At 40.6% G+C, this 24,349-nt stretch overlaps 1 protein-coding gene across 1 annotated transcript in view; it reads right to left on the reverse strand.

Annotated features, from left to right (window-relative positions):
• Positions 1 to 505: 505 nt before the first annotated feature.
• Positions 506 to 24,349, reverse strand: part of dhx35 (DEAH-box helicase 35) — a 67,608-nt gene continuing 43,764 nt past the window's right edge. The window contains exons 13-22 of the mRNA XM_043710727.1: positions 22,193 to 22,317; positions 20,838 to 20,892; positions 18,075 to 18,170; positions 15,862 to 15,956; positions 13,321 to 13,398; positions 7,508 to 7,637; positions 5,743 to 5,824; positions 5,144 to 5,215; positions 4,697 to 4,808; positions 506 to 1,406 (exon numbers count right to left, since the gene is read on the reverse strand). Coding sequence (XP_043566662.1) covers positions 1,368 to 1,406; positions 4,697 to 4,808; positions 5,144 to 5,215; positions 5,743 to 5,824; positions 7,508 to 7,637; positions 13,321 to 13,398; positions 15,862 to 15,956; positions 18,075 to 18,170; positions 20,838 to 20,892; positions 22,193 to 22,317 — 884 coding nt within the window. The 3' untranslated portion in view covers positions 506 to 1,367. The remainder of the gene's footprint in view (positions 1,407 to 4,696; positions 4,809 to 5,143; positions 5,216 to 5,742; positions 5,825 to 7,507; positions 7,638 to 13,320; positions 13,399 to 15,861; positions 15,957 to 18,074; positions 18,171 to 20,837; positions 20,893 to 22,192; positions 22,318 to 24,349) is intronic.

Consider the following 24,349-nt stretch of genomic DNA (forward strand, 5'->3'; position numbering starts at 1 on the left):
CTATGAATTCAACCCTATAGCAAGTTTCTGGAAATGAGAGAACAAATTTTTGTCTTTTATTAGTTTTTTATGGATATGGTTATTCCATCTTGTTCAGGATGGGAGGGGAATATCAGTTTTGGATAAATTCAAATTGAACTTTGAATTCTAAAACCACAATCTCAAATGTTTTGTGTATAACAGACCCTGCTGTCCTGATTCAACATTTGTCCAAAAATAAGGCAATTTTACTTTTTGTAAAAAGAACCCTTTCAGAACCTCCGAGCACATTAAAGACAAACAGGTCAAACAAGGAACTGGACTATGATTTAAGGGGAGTTTGTGTGGGAACAGGCCAATATTGGGACACTAGGAAACACCCACACGGGCAGTTCTATTGCCAACCTGACGAAGAATGGAAACTTTTATGGGCTGAAAGGAAATGGTCCTTGAACTCCTGGATAGTGAGAGTACACTTAAACAAAAAAGCACTTAATGAATTGTACAGAGGACACAGACCCACTTATGAATTTAAGGCATGGATTTATTTTGCTATATTAAAAAAAAACATTTTAGAAAGGAACACATCATCACCACAAATGCTTACAATGTGAAGGTACCAAGACAGCATACTCATTCACAACTGTTGTTGAAAGCACTATTCTTCATAGAAGAAGGTGAAGATTAAATAATGAACAAGGAAGTGTGCATCTATTGTGACTGTTAACACCCACGATCACTCTGGAAGCCCAGATTTCAGCAGCCGAGCATAATTATTCCATAAGAGATATTTTTGTAAGGTACATTGCACTGGAGTCTATAATGTTCTAACCTCCACAACTTGGACACTGATGGCGTCAGTTTGAGACTATGCACATTGTATATTAGATAGGTTAATCTAAAAATGCATGTACAAGTTTATTGTCCTGTTGACTAACTAAGTGTGCACCATGGAAGCTTAGGGACCACATATCAAGAGAATTTACATCCATGCTTCCAGTTAATTTGTATATATCTCACTTTGCTGATACAAGCAGATCTTGGTATTATGATTTAGAACTTAGGCTCAAGTGAGGCAACAGTGCTGAAAACAACCCTCTCTAAACCTGCAGACCCAAGAAAATCAAACAGGACCAACCAGCAAATTAGAGATATAAGCGTAAATGCAACTGAATGCCTTGCCTTTGGTGGCTTGATTACCAGGGCTCTGTGCCTGCGGACTAGACATCTCAAAATGAATGCCGCTTTGTAATTTTATTCAATAACTAATCTGATGGTGTGAGCTGCGAAATTCATTCACAAACAGATGAAGAAAACAAACTGAATTTGGCTTTGCAAGTAGCTGTTTCACCCATCACTCGCAGGCGTGAGGAGATTTGCATGAACAATCAGGTAACTCGAGCTTTCTTTACTCTCTGAGAAATGGACTGAAACAAACAATAAAAACAGAAACAAAATTAACAACCAAGGCTCACTTCCTGAAAAACAAACTGACTATAACAATAAAAACTCATATTTATGTTACCGCTTTAGAAAACAACAGCAGCTCACATTTATATTGTTCTTTTATCATAGCCAAATATCCCAAAATGCTTCACAGCAGCATTATAAAACAAAATCTGACAATGACGACCAAAATCTTGCTCAATGGTTTCAAGCAGTGTGTCATTCAGGGAGATACTTGATTTGGTTTGGTAATATTAGGTGTACCAAGAGATACTGAACAAATGTTGTCTTACATGCTGTACAGGCAGATTGTACTATACAAGTGCATGAGGGTAACAGCACAGAGTGAAAGATACAATCTTACAGCTGCTAAGAAGGTGCAGACAGAGACCAGAATTAATATTTGAGAGTTCCGTCTGTAAGTGTGCTAACAGTGGCGAAGAAGCTGTTCTTGAATCTGTTCATACGTGCATTCAAACTTTGTATCTCCTGTCTGACAGAAGAGGGTGGAAGAGAATATAACCAGGCTGGGAGGGGTCTTTGATTATGTTGGTTGCTTTCCCGAGGCAGCAGGGAATATAGATGAAGTCAATGGATAGATGGCTGGTTTGTATGATGGACTGGTCTATGTTCACAACTTTCTACTTTCTTGCTGGGTTGGGAAGAGCAGACAGGATGTTTTCTGCGATGCATTCTATGAAAATTTTAAAGAGGTTTTAATGGACATGCTGAATTTCCTTAGCCTTCTGAGGAAGTAGAGGTGTTACTGTGCTTTCTTGATTGGTGTGTCAACATGGATGGACATCAGATAGATAACAATGTTCACGGCGGTGCACTATCGCTTTCTGCAGATTCCAATTGGCATGCCAATGCCTTGACCTTGATTTCACTGCTGCATGTGGACCTTGGAGGTCGATATAATGGGAGCAAAAATGCTGAGGAACTGAGGTAGGGAGGCTCAGAGCAGACAAAGAATTTCAGAGTTGGAGTGTTGCAAATGGACAGTGCTGTCAGCAGAGGTGAACAAATTAAAATTGAGGAGACTCAAGAGGCCAGAAATAGATGAGTATGTAGGACAGCAGGGCTAGAGAAGGCTATAGAACCACAGAGGAGCACGGCCAAGAAGGGACGACAATGTTAAAATCAAGACATTACTTGACCAAGAGACAATGTAGGTTAACCATGACATGAGTGATAAATGAGGGATTTTTGATGTTAGCTACAGTACAGGTAACAGTGATTTGCTCAACCTCAAACTTAGGGAGGGTAGAATTTCTGAAAGTGTGTCGGAATTGATGGGATTATTGGCCAAAGCATGGACGATGGTTTCAGCAGCAGATGAGCTGAGACAAGACAAAGTTGAACAATATTGCAGAAGTGAAAATCTGTACTCTCAGCAAAGGCTCGTCTCAGTGTCCAATACAGTACAATGTTCCACATCGATCTGCTTTAGTGCCTGATAGTTACAAGTCTCAGGAATGGTGTTGGTAGCTAGACAACACAGATTGCAACAGACTCAGAAGACTTCAGTCTTCCCAATTTTTAATTGGAACAAATTTCTGCTTATCCAGCACTGGATGTTGAATAAGCAGTCTGGGAACTCAGCGATATTGCAGAAGGCAAGAAAACGGTGATGAGATTGTGCTGGGTGTTGTCAGTGTAGATGTGAAAACTACTGCTTTGCTTTCAGATGATTGTGCCAAGGGGTAGCTTGCAGATTTAAAATAGGAGGGCACCAAGAATAGGTCCTTGGATTTACAAGGGGTAATGGTATAGCCATTGCAACTAAGCCACTGCAAGCCATTCTCTGTCCACGATGAGATGGATAAGAATGAAACCAGGTGGATGCAGTTCCATCTATTTGGATGACAGTTCTATGGCATCTTGAGATTTCTTGCCCTAATAATAATTCTTCATGCATGAAATGAGTGAGCTACTCAAAAGTGGGAGTTAACACCAGGTCCAAATCTATTGCTATTGACAGTCCATGCATTCTCCAGTACAAAATCAAGAATCATTTGCATCATCTTGGTTAAGGGACCCCAAGGCCAACAGTCCACTTCATATATTTAAAAAAATTGGGATATCTGAAAAATAATGCAGTTCTTTCTTTGCAACCATGGACTGGGAATCAGACCAGGGCTTGTTGGGGCTGAGTCACTTCATTCCTTTCTCAAATGAGCCCATTCTATCTTTAAAGATGGAAACAAAAACTGGTCCCAGTTTCTATCTCCAATCTGAGTTTAACTTCAGTGTTCTCAGATGGGTGCTACATCCAGCCTCTGTGCACCTGGCTAAGGCAGCACTCTTACACTAGACAGTATGTTCTGCAGAATAGAGCTTAGCTACAATGACCCCATTGGTTCAACAGCCAATCAACACCTATTATCAAGGCTCATGGAAAAAAGGCCATTTTCAGAAGATACTGGAGGTTGTCCAATGCTTTGAATCATAAAATGTTATCATACGGAGATAGGTGAGTGCTGAAGTGACATTTGTAACTTGCTCCCTCTTTTTCTTCCACTTCTTCAGGAGAACAATGGAGCAAACCTAACAAGAAAACAGGCCAACACTTTTCTCATAGCCATTGAAACTTAATTTTGATCAACTAGCCCCTTCGTATCAACTTCTGTTTGTGGGGTTTCACTGTGTGCATGTTGGTTGCGGTGCTTGCCTGAAGAGCAATAGTGACCATACAGCAGAAGTGGTTTATTTAGATACAAGGTGCTTTGGAACTCACAGAGGATGATATATTTATTCCAATTTTGTACTTCATTATTCCTAGGTTCAGACACAGCATTATAATCTTCTTGGCATCATCATCCTCTCTTCCTAACTGTAACAGCTGTACTCCTTGATTGCATTAAGTATTATATTTCATTATTCTGCTCTTGCCAGCCATCTTCAAGTGATGGTTTACCGAGGAATCTCGATTATCCAAAGGAGGAGGGGCGCAGTATTTCGCTCGGTCAATCCATTTCCGGATAATCGAATGCTGGATAACATAGTTTAGCCGAACATTGGGACCTTGCGATCTTGCTGGATAATCGGATATTCAGGTAATCGAATGCCAGATAATCGAGGTTCCTCTGTACACATTAGGGGATAGTTTCAAACGTAACAATCAGCAGAAGTAGGCAATTCAGCCCTCGAGCCTGTTCTGCCATTGGGTACGATCATGATTGATCTCATCTCATCTTGAGCTCCATTTTCCTGTCCACTGTCCATAACCCTTCAACCCAAACATAGCACAACGCAGGTAGATACTTACAGTTCTTCTTCGATAGAAGTGTGGGGCTAACTCTAACAACCATGAAGACTGGATTGCAGTCACATCTCTCATAAAGTACTTGGATGTCTGGATGATCTCGTTATACACAACCCTGGTAACAGACGGAATGTGACAGTGACGGGTTTAGAAACTCACAACTGTTATTTCACAGTTTACTATCCCCCTAGTCACACACAAATAAGTATTTAGCAACCGAAATCAGGTGGAAACTGATTTGGAATAATTTTCAAAAGGGAACTGGGTATGTACTCAAAAGGGGAAGAGAAAACTGTATACCAATGGGGAATGGGACAAAGTGGATAGCTTTTAAAGAGCTGGCATCGGTACAGTGGACCGAATGGCCTCCTTCATGCTGTAACAATTCTACACTTCAATACATTACATGCAAAAAAAATGATGTGACATTCATCACTGAGTCAAACTTACCATTGTGGTTCCTTCTCTCCATATAACACAGAGGTTGGATGAATATGAAGTTCATAATCATCTCGAATGGTCCTATATATAAATTAAATTTTAAAAATATGCTTATACATGCAGTCTGTACTGGAGAATATCATAGTAAAATGTGTAGGATATGTCAGAGTGCAGTTTCTTTGTAATAAAAATAATGGGGAGCGTTGTAAAGTGGATATCTCATTATCAAATTGTGACAGAGGGTCATAGAAAGAATATTTCTTCTCCATAGATCTCTCTTTTTTTATTTCCATGGGTGTTGACTCTGCTCATCCAAGCGGTCATTATTTATGTGTGGGTCTTGACAGTAGGTACAGGCAGACTGTTTAATCCCAAGGGTATCAGAGCTCAGCCCAAATTAAAGACAGAGCTGTAAGCAGAATGTTTCAAAAGGGGTCTGGAATGGTACTTGTCAAAGAGAGCGATTACAAAATGTGTGCAATACATCAAACAGGATATGTGTTATATCTAATTCCTTTACAATGATGGATGTTAGATTCAGTAAAGAGATTTGTAAGGTCATGAGAAAAAAAATCAAAAATGTGATGGTAAAACTGTCTCATTGTTACCTGTAGAATCCAGAGTAATGAAACTTTGCAGCATTCGCAAAGAAGCCTGAAACAATACATCGCAGAATAGGATCCGGGTCACCTGAGGAGACAGAGTGTAGAGTTGGTCAGCTCTCATTTCAGGTAGAGTGACTATTTTTTACACAGGTTTGGCTAATCTGGGACTGTAGAGTAGGCTGAGATGGGAACTGAGACAGGAGTGGGACTAGAGAATACCGAGGCCTGGCTGGTTCCATGGTGGGGCTACACCACGGTTCTGACATCAGCTTTTAATCACTAATTTCACTGCAGTCACACAAGAGTCTGGGGAATTACGTCTCACAAAAATCTACGTAAAATCCACAAACGTAATGCCGATTATCATTTCAAGGTTCCATTCATGCATTATATGAACTGAAAATGTGCATATCAAACACAAAACATTCACGTGGAAGAGACCTTTCTCCACTTTCCAGCATCAGATGCAAGGAGTTAAACAATGAAATGACCAAACAAATAACTCTCTCACAATTCTAATAGGAAATAGCAATAATGAAATAAGCACTAAATCCATTCCCTGCATTTTATGAATCTCTATGTCCATCCATGTGATATTGTAACAAACATTCATGACCTTGAGCTGGTGAGTTAAACCAGGGAACTTTCAGGTCAGTAGTGCAAACAGACAGAATATTGAGTTTGGCCTGTAATTCACTGCAATCACAGCAAATTATATTTATATAGCACTTACAATGTTATAAATGCTCCAAAGCACTTCACAAAGTATGACACCAAATCACACAAGGAAATATTAGATCAGATCAAAGGTTTGATCAAGGAGGATGGTTTTAAGGAGTGTCTTAAAAGAAGGAAATGAGGTAGAGAGTCAGAAAGGCGTCAGGAGGGTAGTCAAGATCAGGCAGGGGTATTCAAGCACCTCAACCACTGAAGGCATAGCTACCAGTGGCAGGGCAGTTAAAATCAGAGATACTCCAGAGGCCAGAATTAGATGAATGTTAACGTCTTGGAGGGTTGTGGGGATGGAAGAAATTACAAAGATAGGGATGGGTGAGGCCATGAGGAATCTTTAAAAAAACGACGGGAATTTTATAATCAAGATGTTGTTTGATTGGGAGCCAATACAAATCGGCAAGCACATGGGTGACAAGGGAACAGGGGTTGGTGCAAGTTAAGGCAGCAAGTGGCAACACTGGGAACAGAGTTGGATGACCTCACATCTACAGAGAGCAGAACGTGGAAGACCAGCCAGGAGTGCATTGGAATAGACAAGTTGAGAATTAAAAAGAAGGCATGAATGAGTGTTTCAGTGGCAGACAGCAAGCCCCATCTGATAGTCTGACAGTTGAGATGGGGGGGGGGGGGGGGGGGGGCGAGGAAGCAGATGGAAGCCAGATTTGACTCCATCAAGAATTTTAAAAATCGATACCTTGGATTTTTCTCATTGACATGTTGCAGAGTGATATTGATAAGAGCAAAAATTATATCAGAAAGAGGGAATTCTTGCTAAACTGGGATAAAGACTGTCAGTTCCACTAAGTCTGAATAAATAAATTCAGAAGCACACACTCCCCACCACCTATCAGCAATGGTGAACCAGACTCTTGCTGGCAGCAAACATCAGACACTGACATAACTGTCATAGAAACATGAGCAGCCACTTCCAACTGTTATTAACTATTTTCTTTACACAGCTAGGGACAGCACAATAGTTGGCCTTTGACGACTCTGCCCCATATAAGGAATTTCAAATACTCCATGTGGGTACCTTCACTTGACTTCTTCGGCACTCTGAATTTGGACAATAACTTTTTCAGTTGTTCACGTACTGTTGTGGCTCTAATAAGTCCTTTGTAGTTTAAGAAATGCTTCTGGCACCACTGAGAGTTTTTATTGTGCTGCAACAGACAAAGAAAAACATACTGACAGTGTCAACCTCTAATTCATCATTCACAGTCACAGATTGATCATGCTCCAAAATATTAAAGAACTTAGGAACATAACAATTCAGCATGACCATTTTTCACTGCATATTGCAAACAGGGAGGCAAAGGCCTAGTTGTATTATCCTGTACTGTTAATCTAGAGCCCTGGGGTTCTGGGTTCAAATCCCACCACAATAGATGGTGGAATTTGAATTCTATTAACGAATCATGAATTAAGAGTCCATGAAACAATTGTCGATTGTCAGGATCACTAATGTCCTTTTGGGAAGGGAGCTGCCATTCTTACCCGGTCTGGCCAACGTCTGACTCCAGACCACAGCAATTTGGTTAAATCTTAACTGCCCTCTGTGATAGGCAATTAGGGATGGCCAATAAATGCTGCGCTAGCCCTCATCCTGTGAATGAATAAAAAAAACATACTCCTCTACTCTGCAGGACCAAATGTCTCGATATTTTCCTGTTGAGACTTCACCATCTATGTACCACACCCATATCTTCCTCCCAGCTTCCACAAGATGCAGATTGGTTCCAGGGTGTAGAATACAGGAGGTATTTTGCAGGCGGAGAATATAGCACATCCCTTTACTGCGATAATAGTTACTGATTGGGACATCCTCATTAAAATGGGATGTATCACAAATCCAGGAATGATTTTTGTTTACCTAGCATAGCTCTCAGCTCTAATATAAACACTTCCAATTGTTTTCTATCCTTCACTCGAAATCAAAACAAATTTACTTAGTTTTGACCGAGGTATAATCAAACTGTTATAACGCAAAAAACAACTTTGTAGCGTTGCTGAAAAGTAGGACAGATTTTGTCGAAGTTTTTATTTTTCAGTCATGAGGACAACTCACAAAAAAGGTGGGACTAGATTAGGTTGTGATATCTGTTCGGCATAGACGAGTTGGACTCAAGGGTCTGTTTCCGTGCTGTACATTTCTATGACTCTATGACTCGATCCATAAATACCAAAGTAAAGGATAAGCAAAATTTATATTATATGAAAGGAGAGAGGCAATTGGATGGCAAGTGAAATCCAATCAGTAGAGATGTTGCCACAAAGAATCCATCAATTAGATGACGACAGACCATTAACTGCTCAGCTTGGTTTAAATTTGAAGAAGGGCTTATGCCCAAAACGTCGATTCTCCTGTTCCCTGGATGCTGCCTGACCTGCTGCGCTTTTCCAGCAACACATTTTCAGCTCTGATCTCCAGCATCTGCAGATCTCACTTTCTCCTTAAATTTTAAACCAGGCAAGTTGACTCTGATTGGTCAAGGCATTGCCTAAGAATTAGATTAGATTAGATCTAATCTAATTAGCCACTACTTTATATAGGCCAATCAGCTTAACCTCGGTTGTTGGTAAAATTCTAGAATCCATCATTAAGGATGAGGTTTCTAAATTCTTGGAAGAGCAGAGTCTGATTAGAAAAAGTCAACATGGATTTAGTAAGGGGAGGTCATGCCTGACAAACCTGTTGGAATTTTTTGAAGAGGTAACAAGTAGGTTAGACCAGGGAAACCCAGTGGATGTGGTCTATCTAGACTTTCAAAAGACCTTTGATAAGGTGCCACACGGGAGGCTGCTGAGCAAGGTGAGGGCCCATGGTGTTCGAGGTGAGCTGCTGGGATGGATTGAGGATTGGCTGTCTAACAGAAGGCAGAGAGTTGGGATAAAAGGTTCTTTTTCAGAATGGCAGCCGGTGACAAGCGGTGTCCCACAGGGTGCACTGTTGGGGCCGCAGCTGTTCACGTTATATATTAATGATCTGGATGAAGGGACTGGGGGCATTCCAGCGAAGTTTGCCGATGATACGAAGATAGGTGGACAGGCAGGTAGTACTGAAGAAGTGGTTATCTCAAGGGGGTTGGAATATAAAAGCAGAGATGTACTACTAAGACTTTATAAAGCTCTGGTTAGGCCCCATTTGGAGTACTGTGTCCAGTTTTGGTCCCCACACCTCAGGAAGGACATACTGGCACTGGAACGTGTCCAGCGGAGATTCACATGGATGATCCCTGGAATGACAGGTCTAACATATGAGGAACGGCTGAGGATACTGGGATTGTATTCGTTGGAGTTTAGAAGATTAAGGGGAGACTTAATAGAGACGTACAAAATAATACATGGCTTGGAAAAGGTGGATGCTAGGAAATTGTTTCAGTTAAACGAGGAGACTAGGACCCGTGGACACAGCCTTAGAATTAGAGGGGGTCATTTCAGAACAGAAATGCGGAGACATTTCTTCAGCCAGAGAGTGGTGGGCCTGTGGAATTCACTGCCACGGAGTGCAGTGGAAGCCGGGACGCTAAATGTCTTCAAGGCCGAGATTGATAGATTCTTGTTGTCTCGAGGAATTAAGGGCTACGGGGAGAACGCTGGTAAGTGGAGCTGAAATGCGCATCAGGCATGATTGAATGACGGAGTGGACTCGATGGGCCGAATGGCCTTACTTCCACTCCTATGTCTTATGGTCTTATAGATTACTTACAGTGTGGAAACAGGCCCTTCGGCCCAACAAGTCCACACCGACCCACCGAAGCACAACCCACCCATACCCCTACATTTACCCCTTACCTAGCACTACGGGCAATTTAGCATGGCCAATTCACCTGACCTGCACATCTTTGGACTGTGGGAGGAAACCGGAGCACCCGGAGGAAACCCACGCAGACACGGGGAATTGTTGAGTTGAAACAGGCACAGTGTATGTACATGTTCTTTCTGTATGCAAGGACAGAATCCTGTGCATTAATATATGCAGCTTCAAGTATGTACAAGCTTGCCACACTCGGGACTATTTCAAAAATGTTATCCAATTTTCAGAATCACATCTAATGTTGGGTATTGTGTTTTGAGTTTTGCAAGCTCCAACTTAGGGGAAAAAACCATTAACAACCAGTTTAGGATTTTTAGTTGGGCTCAGTGTGTACCTTGACGAATCAGAGTGAAACTGCTTGGTTGAAAGCTTAAACAAAACTTGGTAGTAAACTGTCAGTCATCATCTGCCTGGTGTATGGTCCTTGACAACATCTCTGTCAATCAGATTTCATTTGCTTGCCAATTAACTCTCTCCTTTACTTTGGCATTTGTTACAATAGTGCAAACTAAAAAGCTTTGACAAAATAGGTCTCTTTTTTCAATATTATAAAATTCTTTCTCAAATTATAACTAGATCAGAGCTAAATTTATTTTGATTAAGAGTGAAGGGTAGATGACATTTGTAAGTGTTTGTATTACAGTTGGAAGCTAATAAGATGAGCAAACATCATTCCTGGATTGGTGATCATCCCATAGAGATCTTATTTCAATTGGGGTTTCCCAATCAAAATTCACCTGCTATCAATTAGAGAATTATTCTGAAAGGAATGCTAATTATTATTTTCTCTTTACGTTGGTATTCTTGCATATTGTCCTGATGAGTGCAAAACAAAAACCTTCAACAAAGTGTGCACTTACTCAGCAATACTCAAGTCCTTGAGGTGACAGCCTACTGGTACAATCTCAAGACTGATAATCCAGAAACTCAGGTAATGTTCTGGGGACCTGAGTTCGAGTCCCACCATGGCAGATAGTGGAATTTGAATTCAATAATAATCTGGAATTAAGAGTCTAATGATGATCATGAATCAGTTGTCAATTATTGGAAGAACCCATCTGGTTTACTAATGTCCTGTCGGGAAGGAAATCTGCCATCCTCACCTGGTGTGACCTACATGTGACTCCAGACCCATGCAATGTGGTTGACTCTTAACTGCCCTCTGGGATGAGCAATAAATGACAGCCCAGCTAGTAATGCCCTCATCCCTTGATTGAGTTTAGAAAAAAGTCCTGTACTACCAAAGAACCTCTTTAGGTAAGAGATGTAATGACCTAGAACACATTGCCTCCAAGGTTGGGGGAAGTGAAGATGATGAATAACTTTAATAGGAAACTGAATGAGAACTTGAAGGAGATAAATTTACAAGGCTATGGGGATAGAGTGAGGAAATGGGCATCTTTGGATTGTTTTGCAGAAAGCCATCAACTCAATGAACCGAATAATTTCCTTATACTGCTCGCTCACAACCTTGTTGATTCAAATACAACAATAAGTTGTATTTCTATAATGTTGATAACACAAAAAGCTTCCCAAGATACTACACAGGAACTTGGTCAAACAAATATTTGATACTGAGCTACAAAGGCGATGATAGGCGGCACGTGGCACAGTGGTTAGCACTGCTGCCTCACAGCGCCAGAGACCCGGGTTCAATTCCCGCCTCAGGCGACTGACAGTGTGGAGTTTGCATGTTCTCCCCGTGTCTGCGTGGGTTTCCTCCGGGTGCTCCGGTTTCCTCCCACAGTCCAAAGATGTGCAGGTCAGGTGAATTGGCCATGCTAAATTGCCCATAGTGTTAGGTAAGGGGTAAATGTAGGGGTATGGGTGGGTGTGCTTCGGCAGGTCGGTGTGGACTTGTTGGGCCGAAGGGCCTGTTTCCATACTGTAATGTAATCTAATCTAGGCCAATACCTTGGCTGAACAATTAGGTGTCTAGATTAGAGTGGTGCTGGAAAAGCACAGTAGGTCAGGCAGCATCTGAGGAGCAGGAAAATCGACGTTTCGGGCAAAAGCCCTTCATCAGGAATAGCTCTATTCCTGATGAAGGGCTTTTGCCCGAAACGTCGATTTTCCTGCTCCTCGGATGCTACCTGACCTGCTGTGCTTTTCCAGCACTAATCTAGACTCTGGTTTCCAGCATCTGCAGTCCTTGTTTTTATCACCCTGAACAGTTAGGTTGCAAACAGTTGGTTTCAAGGTGGACAGAAAAGTAAAGAGCAAGAGCTTTCAGGGAGGGGATTCCAGAGCTTATAACACAAGCAGCTGAGGCTTGGTTGCCAACACTTGAACAAAAGAGAGAGAGAGAGAGAGCACAAGAAAGCAACCACTCTGAGCTCTACTTATTGGTATCTATCAGGGAATTATCTAATCATTGAAATAAAAAGGCATTGAATTAAAACAGTACTGTAGCATAGCTACCTGCAGAAACCTGTAAATACACAGGCTTGGACCCACTTCATATAAGCAACATGTCTTTGAAGAGCAAAAGATTTTCCCACCCTTTTCCTGAAGGCACTGGCTTCACTACTGCATTACAATTCCACAGATACTGATGGAGTAGCCAGACTTTGTGAACCAAGACTAATTTCTGGCAGGCTATTAAAGCCTGGGGAACATGACTCCAAGTCTGATCTTTACCCCACAGCTCATCCACATGCATGCATATTTCAATAAAGGTTTTGCTGTACAATAAACAGAAGTTAGGACACTGGTTGTTTTTCTTTTAAACCCTTGCCTAATACAAGAACCCTGGAAGCCTCAGCTGAAATCAGTTAACTCAGCACAGACCTCGAATTAAATCTAAAGCCATCTTGAAATGCAATGCTTAGTCCAACATCAAGCTTTGCAACAGAAGGAGTTACAAATCAATGAATATTTCCAAAAAATCAGTACTTCAAGGGCAAAGTTTAATAATGGTAGAATTTTGCACTTTCTTTAAGTATAGGTTATGACCACCTTCCACCACTATTATATAAGCTATAAATTCTGAAACTATTGCAACCTGGACATGAAAAGCTTATCCAAACCTTAACAAAGGCCTCATAGATGTTCAGCATTGTGAGGTGATCTCCCTCAGCCACAGCAAACTTCCGGTGCTCTCTTGCCTTGAAAGGGAATTTAAATGGAAAACACTGAGATACTCACAAAAGCAGCAAAGTGAAATTCAACTTCATTTAAAAAAAAGTTATATGGCTCAGGTGAAATACAACCAAATAAATGCTTCATATCTCTACCACCACCAGTCCCTTCCCCTCAATATCCCATTCACTCACAGAAAGACTTACTGTCTTCCATTTGCAAGTTCCAGCCACTGATTATTTGAAACTGCCACAATTTCAGATCTTAGACTGTCATACTCTCTTGGACATTTTCCATATCATTAGGATTCAGAATCTTTACCAACATCTGATTAATGCAGTTAGATACAGATGAGCCAAGATCTAACTGAGCCATAAAAATTATTTTACCCATAAAAATACTTCTTGAGAAAGATAAATTAATTATCCACTGAGGGGATGTTTTTGCTTTTGAAAAAAGTCTTTGTTGATGAAGGTTATAAGCACTGATTTTAGTAATATACATATTACATTTAGACAAGTATGGAACTCCAAAAAAACTTATATTTCTGTAACAAGAAATACCTGATTGTTTGCTAGGATCTACAGAACTGCCCATTCCCAGATATTCACAGTAAACAAACTCCAGCATTTTCTGTTTGATCTCAGGTTTACAGTATTTTATTTCTGTACAATAAACAATCACCTTGTTCATTACAACAAGCCTCTGCTAATATAGCGACAAGCCCATTAGCAATTTAAAAAAACTAAATCACCTTGACCTAGGAACAAAAGACGATCTCTGCTTCTTTAATTAAAACTGAAACCAAACAAAATTTGTGAAAAGCACAATTACAGGGAAGATCATCAGTTTTTTTTCTCCCTGCAAAATGGAAATTATAATTTGCTCCTATTTTTGGTTGAAAGCATTTATTTGAGAGAATTCAGGGAAATTTAACATAATAACAATCAGCAGGTAAGGTATCGCACAATTTTAAACTATCGTTTTATTGTAACAAATGGAATAAATGAAAGGTGTGCAGAACTCGGGCGGCACGGTGGCACAGTGGTTAGCACTGCTGCCTCACAGCGCCTGAGACCCGGGTTCAATTCCCGCCTCAGGCGACTGACTGTGTGGAGTTTGCACGTTCTCCCCGTGTCTGCGTGGGTTTCCTCCGGGTGCTCCGGTTTCCTCCCACAGTCCAAAAGATGTGCAGGGTCAGGTGAATTGGCCATGCTAAATTGCCCGTAGTGTTAGGTAAGGGGTAAATGTAGGGGTATGGGTGGGTTTCGCTTCGGCGGGTCGGTGTGGACTTGTTGGGCCGAAGGGCCTGTTTCCACACTGTAATGTAATGTAATCTAAAGTAATCTAATCTAAAAAACTCAGTGGACCAGGTGATTTTTTTCCCCTCAAGCTCAAGGAGGGTAACTTTCAATCATGTTTCTTAGGTACAGTGGAGCGAATTTATAGTGCTACGAATTGTACAGAGACCAGTTCACCCTTGTAAAATGAAACCGTGCAAATCCACAGGATGTATCATGTGTTGCTGCAATCCTTCAACTGCCTGCTTTTACAACACATTGCTTCAACCTCAGAAACAAATTTACCATGAAATACAGCACACAGGGATAAAAAAGAACATATTTTTTAAGCAAGGAGAAAGAAAGCCAAATTAATGGAAATATAAAAATCAGTAAACACAAGGCACTGAGCTCCAAATACTATTTCTAAAGCAGATGCACCTCGTGGATTGCAACGTGATTTGAACTTCTTATGTTACATAACAACTTCAGAATAATTTAAAGGGACCCACTGATGTCTCAACTGCATTTATCAAATAAGTAGCTGAACTTTGGGGTCCATGAAATCCATTCTGCTGATCCTAAACTGGGATTGAAATAAGAGTGCCATTCATTTGCCCTTGGGGGTGAGGCCAATTGTCCAGAGTGCTGCACAGGCATCGGGTGAGCACTGAATCAAACTTGCCTGTGACTTCCTCCACAGTCAAACAAAGTGCAGGCAATCACTGCCAAGGTAGACACACATGTGCCAGATATGATGTTGCAGGCTAATACATGCAAAACCCTACCCCAGCAAGCACTAAATCCCTTCATGGAAGAGGTGGTGATGGAGAGGATGGAAATTGGCAATTAAAATGAAGTTTAGGTTTATAAAATCATAATTATGAAGTACACATTAGTGAGAAATGTAAGAGTTGGTGGTCTATGGGAAAATAACAGAGTGTAACTCAACCATTATCACTAAATCATTTGATTTGCTATAAATAATTATCATGCACTTAGAACATTTTATTGTACAAGTGCACTTAAATAATACTGCAGTTCTCTCTATGAAGATCCAACACACATTCCCTTGGAGAAAACCTAGGGGTCCCTAGGCTGGATTACTGCTTGTTACAACGCAGAGGCCAATCTATTTCTGGAGATTCAATTTGGGAGGGGGGAGGGGGGAGAGCAGGATGTGAGACTTTGTAAAACTTCTGAACCTACCGCTGCACTTTTCTGGTTTGGGGGTACCACAAACACATTCTGTATCTGCATCATGGCCGCTATACTCAAAATCTCCTGGGAGCACCCAAAGTTTCCTCAAATTAAAAGAAGAAAAAGAAGAAAAGATTAGTAATTGTCACCCATATTGTGCATCTGTATTAGTCACAGTGTCACAAGTAAATGTGACCATGTTGATCATGTTTATTTAAAAAATACCCTTTTCCGGCACATTCTGATTTCTCTCTACCACACAGCGTACCACTTCCTGGACGAAGTAGCTGTTGGTCAAAATCAGCCTGTTCTGAACACTTCAATAAACTCCTCTTGCAAACACCATGACCACTGGCATACAGGCACTGTAAATAAATCAGTTAGATTCATGCTGATGTTCTTATTAACTTGTACTGTATTTAAATTTACTAAATCCCAAGCAGTACTGATACTTTTTTTCAAATTAAAAAATACAAGCCTATGTCAAATGTTGTTTCACTCTGCAAGCTTAGCTACTGAACACTATGCTGTGGTAGGAAGTGTTTGATCTTCATATGTCACCTTCCTCAAGCATCCCCTCCCCCCACCACAGTCTCACCAGGAACTCACAAACTGAAGGATGTGTATGTATTCATTTGGGCTGTACAGGTCATCAGGCCTGAAATCCACATGTAATACCAGCTCTGTGTAATATTCCTGTGGCTAGACAGGCTAAGAAAAGTATCAACCGTGTATTTTCAAATAACCACGTGCTCTCCATTATGTTTTTGGAAACGGATCTGGAGATAAGCAACCCTTGTGGTAGGACACCCCTGCACTGTTTTTATTAACACATAAGAACACTGTTATTAAGATCACATGCTATTAAGAACATTGTTCTTAATATCACATGCTAATTTACAGCACAGAAACAGGACTGTCGGTCCAGTTGGCTTGTGCTAACATTTATGTTCATGAGCCTTCATTCATCTGATTCATTTTACTTGGTCAGCATAATCTTCTATTTGTTTCCTCTTCGTGTACTTAGCTAGCTTTTCCTTAAATGCACGTGTTCGCTCAAATACTCAATGCAGTAGGAAGATTCACACTCTACTCCCTCTTTGCCTGAAGAGGTTCCTCCTGTCAAGCAACCAGAGATAATTTGCTATGTCAAAGGTGCTATATAAATGAAGATTGTTGCTGCATTCCTCTATCAATCACCACCTGAAATTTAGAGTCCCCAGTTCTGATCTCCTGAAAAATTAGAGAAATCTCTTCTGGGTTTATCCTATCAAGCCCCTTCATAATCTCAAAGCCCCCTATTTGGTCAGTCTCCTCTCTTCAGTAGGTTACAGATTCAGTGTCAGGTTTGGTAGGCTGTACAGATGTTTCCCCTATTGAGAGATAGTGTCTCTCCTGGTGCGAGCGGGTTATATTACAGAGCATATGGAAAAAGAACAAATCAGAGTATGCATCCACAACTTGCAGTGTCAGGTTCAGAGTGACTCCATTTCAACTTTCCATCAGTTCTACAATGGCTGACCTGATCCCTATCATTTCCCTGCCCAATGTTTTAGGTTAAAATGTGTCCCATATTGTCTGCATTTGTGCAATTAACTATTTTCACAAAGGTTGATTTTCTCTTTCTCTTCCTCCAGATCGGCTGATCAATAGTGTGATGGATTGTTTCAGCACTGGAGGAGGCCATTTGGCCCATCAGATTCATGCAGGTCTCTACAAGAGAACCACAGCTTGTACCACTTCCACCTTTTCTTTCCCCAGTAGCCCTGCAATGTTTCTTCTATTCAAATAACTCACCATTTCTCTTTCAAAAGTCACAATTGAATTAGGCTACACCAGACACACTCACTTGCATTATTTCTTAAATAATCTACCTCAACTGCCCCTTCTGAAGCGACACAAAACATGTCAATCATGATGGGGCTTCCCTCTGAGACAGAGAAAATCAGTTCTTCCAGAAAGGTTGTTTTACCAAGTAAAATGCCTCAAAGCACTTCCCAGGAGCACGGTAGCACAACACTTCATGCTAAGGTACACTAAAATGGCTTCATGTCAGTTAACCAAAAAATTAGTAAAAGAGATAGTTTTACAAGGAATGCTTGAAAGGAGGAGAGAAAGGTAAAAAGATAGTTGGTTTAAGAAGAGAATTCCAGAGTTTCAGGCTGAACTCAAGCAGGGCTATCAATTCCAGTATACTTTGCTATTCTGTTTCTAATGCTTACCTGATTCCAGCAGCATTTTAGCAAACATGGGATTCAATGGAAATTCAGCCATGTGGAGGCCGAGAGGGTCAGTAAGGAAGCACTGATCGTTCAAACCTGGAAGTGGCACACAAAACAAATTTTACATTTAATGATGTGATTTACCTGCAGATAAACACATCTAAGGCAGTGTGACTATCACTCTCTCTAATAATTCATGTTTGCAAACTTAAAAAAATCTAACGTTGAAATTAAAATAGACCCAGCATTTCCTTGCAAGCTTGTAAGCAATAAAGATGTCAGTCACCTTTTGAGATTCTCTCATTTTACAGTACCCTTCACTTCTGGATGCTAGGTTCAATCAAGTCCAGATTGAATGGAAATATTTTACTTGAAAATTCACAAATTAAATGAATTGAGGGCAATTTCAGGAGTTGCTTCTCTGATGGACAGCATCATTGGGAGTTAATTCGATATTGAGGGACTGAGAAGTGAATCCTTGCCACTGTATTCCAGTTTGCAGAATAGATCCTACAGCTCCCTTTCCTTCACAGTATGGGACATACATAGAGGGATTAGTACTGGGACCTTTGCTGTTTATAGTTTATAAAATGACTTGGATGCATAGTATGGTTGTCAAATTTGTTGACAACACAAACATAAACAGAGAAGTGAGTTATGAGGGATACACATGGAGGTTATGAAAAGATATTGATAGATTAAATGAGTGATAAAAGATGTATCAAATGGAGTACAATATGGGAAAATGTGAAGTTGTCCATTTTATAAGGAAGAAAAAAATTACCTAAATGATGAGAGATTGCAGAGTTCTGAGATGCAGAGGAACTTGGGTGTCCTCATGCATGAATTGGAAAAGGTTAGTATGCAGGTCTAGCACGTAACTAGGAAAGCCAGTAGAATGACATTATTTATCACAAAAGAAATTGAATACAAAAGTAGGGAGGCTATGCTTCATTTATACAGCACATTGTTGAGACTGCATCTGAAGTAATGTGCATCGTATTAGTCATTGCAATTTTTGAGAAGATTTGGTAACTCAGGTTGAGGTTCAGGTTGTAAGTTTGTTTGCTGAGCTGGAAGGTTTGTTTTCAGACATTTCATCACCATACTAGGTAACATCATCAGTGAAACTCCGGTGAAGCGCTGGTGTTATGTCCCACTTTCTATTTATGTGTTTCGATCTCTTACAGTCGGTGATATCATCAGAAAAAGAACCGGAAATATCGTCCACCTTAGGAGACCAAGACACACAAATAGAAAGCAGACATAACACCAGCGCTTTACCAGAGGCTCACTGATGATGTTACCGTGTATGGTGACGAAACGTCTGAAAACAAATCTTGCAGCTCAGCGAGCACACTTACAACTATAGTATTGGTCACCTTATTTAAGGAAGGATCTAAGTGAATTGGAAGCTGTTCAGAAAACATTTATCTGGAATGGCTCAGTTGTCTTATGAGTAAAGGCGGGACAGGCTAGGCTTGTGTCTGCTGGAATTTAGAAAAGGTGACCTGAATGAAAGATATGAAATCCTGGGCGGTCTTGACGAGTGAATGTGGAAAGAGTGTTTCCTTTTGTCCGGGATGCTAGAACTAGGGGGTTTGCATATTTAAAAAAAGATGAGGTGAATTATTTTCTATCAGAGGGCTGAGAGTCTTTGGAACCCTATCCCGGAAAAGGTAGTAGAAGCAGAATCCCTGCATATTTTTAAGACAAAGGCAGATAGATTCTTGTTAAGCAAGTGATTGAAATATCATCAGGGCTAGCAGGGAGTGTGGATTTGAGGTTACAATCAGATCAACCACGATTTGCCTGATGATCTTCTTCTGCTCTTGATGTTGTATGACTATCTGGTCAAGTTCACAATATAAGGCAATGGTTTACTCAACATTAATCAGATTTTAAAAACTTAAAAATAACTACTAACATAATTTTCCTCGTCAAAACAACAAAGGAAAATAGTTGTTTCTCCTGATCTATTACTCAAGATAATGTTGATCTTTAACAATGATTATTCACTTGATGAAATGTGATAACAGTGGCAGGGACATAGCTCAGTGTCCCTGCTGATTTCAGATATGTTTAATGAGCAGAGCCTGGAAGCCTGCTCTAAGTCAACTGTTGGAAGAATTTTGGCCACAGAACTTTGCAGCAACTAGAATACAAAGAATGTTGGCCCTGCCCTCCCAAAACCATTTTGTGCCTTCCCCCACCCCTCTTTCCTCCCAATTCCACATTTTGTACCTTTCCCCACCCCCACATCAATCAACGAGTGCCTTTGGAATTTAATGAATGGCTTGATTCACAGATCAGCGCCAAAGATTTTAATTACCTACTGGGCAGATTCAGTTATCAAGGATTTGCAGAACTGTCAAAGAATCTCCTTACCCTTGGGTTGTGAATATTAGTCAAGCTCTAATGGTAAACATTGCAGCCACCAATAACAGAGCTTAGCCAAGTCCAAGTATTATGACTGGAAACCGATGGATAATGGAATGATAACAAAATGTCTTTGTATCATTGCAGGCTCCACCTGTTCTTATGAGTCTGCAAATGGGAGTTAATAAATGACCATCAGATAACACATGAGAACAAGACTTAGTCCTCATTGGGCAGATAGCAGATGCCAGAATTTAATTATCAAAACAAAAGCAAGTGCTTGAATTCTATGTTGGGTACATGTCCCACCTTTAGAAAATGGTTATCTTTTGAAACATCATTTACAGGGAACATGAATTTCGAGAAACAAAAACTTATGCTTACCTCCTAGTGCATAAAGGAGTTCCAATGCCTGGACCATTGACTGGGCCGGTGGAGGCTGTTAACAGTACAAAGAGTATGGTATGCATGAGTTTGACTTGTGTCATGGCTATCACAACCCCATAGTTCATATATCATTCCCATACTCAAGGTCTATTATAAAAGGTAGAACAAGTTTCAACATCTGCAGACAATAAAAGTCTTTTTTTGCGTGTTGCATCTTCCTCCAATACTAATGTCCCACTGAACCACAATATGTTCCACTCTTCTCATTGTAACATCTCCTGACATGCCCCAACTGTCTCATTATAACACTTTTCTCAGTAACTTCTTGATATGCTCCACCTCTCTCACTGTAATATTGTGATATGCGCTAAACTTTCACTATAAAATTCTACAAAATGCCTGACATATTTACTCAAATATGCTCCATCTCGTTCCCTGATATATCAAAGAGCTCTTTTCAACACTCTGGTGTGTCCCATTTCTCTTTATGATATGGCCTACACCCTCACTACAGTGCATTCTGATATGTTCCACACCCTCAGTAAAACATTCTAATGTATGTGCCCCACACCTTTAATTATAAGACTCAATAATTATCATTGCTGGCTGAGATTTCAGGGTCATTTTCAGCGCAATGTAATTATGCTGAAGTGGCTGTTGTGTCTCGCTTAAATAGAAAACATTTACTAGGTCAGGCAGCATCTGTGAAGATAGAAACTGAATGTAACTGAGCATTTTTCAACATTTAGCTCTTTCCTTCTCTACAGACACTACCCAGTCTGCTAAGTGTTTTCCAGCACTTTTCTGTGATGACTGACATGCTTCGCATGAAAATTATTTTATGGGTTACATAACACAGTTGTTAACGCAGAGCAATTAAAACTCCTCAGAATGCAAGATGTCAGCTAGGCATACATAACTATGCAGCCAAAGCACTTTATTCAGATGCTCCCCAGCCCTCCAGCACTGCAAGAGGTCAACACATAGTTGTGGTAAGTTGGAACTGAAGAGAAGGTTCTTCCAATGCTGAAACAATCAATCACAAGATTTCTTGTGTTTTTTATATATTTTCAATTAATGTAAGAATATGAAAAGGGAGCCAGGAGCCATGTTGGAAGGGGAGCTGTTATTCCTTCCAACATTTCCTGATTCTAAGAATCTCTGTCACAACTATTTACTATCAGTGACTAGAAATAACAAACTGCTCCTGGCCTAGTTTTGTGAGCTGTGAGAAATTCCTATCAAAATACTTAATCGACAAGCTTCACATTTCACTTCTGCAGGCTTCATGCACTGGACTACATTCACTTGATAATAAATAGACATTAGCTAAACATGCAGTAATTACTTACAGACAGAAAATGGAATCTCAGCACATTGTCAATGCCCAGTGCTTTTAGCTGGAGTACGACTGGAGCAAGGTTGCTGCGCTGCATCTCTGGCACTGTGGATTCAGGCAACTTCTCAAAAGTTTCCTCTGAAGTAGCACAGGGAGAGAATGAAAGCTCAAGTAACCTTCAGAAGCCTGCACACCAACCTGCCCAAATTGCACAGTAAAACCTCAAAAAGCTAAATTAGAATTTTACATTTCTAGTCTACAGCCAACTCCGTAACAAGGGGGTGCTGTTTCACATATTCTGATCCTCAATGCTTGTTTCAGATATAGAGTAATTAAACTGGGATATGACAAAGTAAGCCACCAATTTCAACAGCTTAATATACTTTCCATAAATCTAGGTGCAATTAAGTGATAGTTAACTCTGCATTTGAATGGTTGCACACAAAAATCATTTTTCCAGATAAATTAGATTGACAATCTTTATTTTGCCGCGGGGTTCCTTTCACGCTTTAGGTTGGCATAGTGTCAGTACATGAACTCATTCGGCATTCATTGATATTTCTTCACATATTGACATGGGTGGTACCAGTTTAAAATAAATAGATTTTGTTGAAAAAGCAACAGAAAAAAATATAGAACAAAGAACACAGAACAATACAGCACAGAACAGGCCCTTCGGCCCTCGACGTTGTGCCAAGCTGTGAACTATTCTAAGCTCATTCCCCTAAAAAATCCCATCATCATCTATGTGCTTTTCTAAGGATTGTTTAAATATCCTTAAATGTGGCTGAGTTAACTACATTGGCAGGTAGGGCATTCCACACCCTTACCACTCTCTGTGTAAAGAACCTGCCTCTGACATCTGTCTTAAATCTATCACCCCTCAATTTGTAGTTATGCCCCCTCGTACACGCTGACGTCATCATCCTAGGAAAAAGACCTTCACTGTCTACCCTATCTAATCCTCAGATCATCTTGTATGTCTCTATCAAATCCCCACTTAGCCTTCTTCTTTCCAATGAGAATAAAACCCAAGTCTCTCAGCCTTTCCTCATAAAGTTTCACTCCAGACCAGGCAACATCCTAGTAAATCTTCTCTGCACCTTTTCCAATGCTTCCACATCCTTCCTGAAATATGACAACCAGAACTGTACACAATATTCCAATAGTGGCCGCACTAGCGTTTTGTATAGTTGCAGCATGGCATTGCGGCTCCGGAACTCAATCCCTCTACCAATGAAACCTAACACACTGTATGCCTTTTTAACAGCACTAATCAACCTGGGTGGCAGCTTTCAGGGATCTATGCACATGGACTCCAAGATCCCTCTGCACGCCCACACTACCAAGAATCTTTCCAATGACAGTACTCTGCCTTCCTGTTATTCTTCCCAAAGCGAATCACCTCACATTTATCTGCATTGAACTCCACTTGCCACCTCTCAGCCCAATTATGCAGTTTATTCAAGTCCCCCACAACCTATAACATTCTTCCACACTGTCCGCTACTCCACTGACTTTAGTGTCATCTGCAAATTTACTAACCCATCTACCTATGCCTGCGTCTAAGTCACTTATAAAAATGACAAACAGCAGTGGTCCCAAAACAGATCCTTGTGGCACACCACTATTAACCGGACTCCAGGCTAAATATTTTCCATCAACCACTCGCTGCCTTCTTTCAGAAAGCCAGTTTCTAATCCAAACTGCTAAATCACCCTCAATCCCATGCCTCTGCATTTTCTCCAACAGCCTACTATGTAGAACCTTATCAAAGGCTTTACTGAAGCCCATGTATACCACATCAACTGCCCTTCCCTCATCTACATGCTTGGTCACCTTCTCAAAAACCTTGATGAGGTTTGTGAGACATGACCTGCCCTTGACAAAACCATGTTGACTATCTGAAATCAAATTGTTGCTTGCTAGATGATTATAAATCCTATCTCTTATAATCCGTTCCAAAGCCTTTCCTACAACAGAAGTAAGGCTCACTGGTCTATAATTACCTGGGTCATCTCTATTGCCCTTCTTGAACAAGGGCACAACATTTGCAATCCTCCAGTCCTCTGGTACTAAACCTGTAGACAACAACGACGCAAATATCAAGCCAAAGGTTCCGCTATCTCCTCCCTAGCTCCGAGAGAATCCTCGGATAAATCCCATCCGG

This window comes from Chiloscyllium plagiosum, chromosome 20 (genome assembly GCF_004010195.1).
Source record: "Chiloscyllium plagiosum isolate BGI_BamShark_2017 chromosome 20, ASM401019v2, whole genome shotgun sequence".
Taxonomy (NCBI): Eukaryota; Metazoa; Chordata; class Chondrichthyes; order Orectolobiformes; family Hemiscylliidae; genus Chiloscyllium; species Chiloscyllium plagiosum.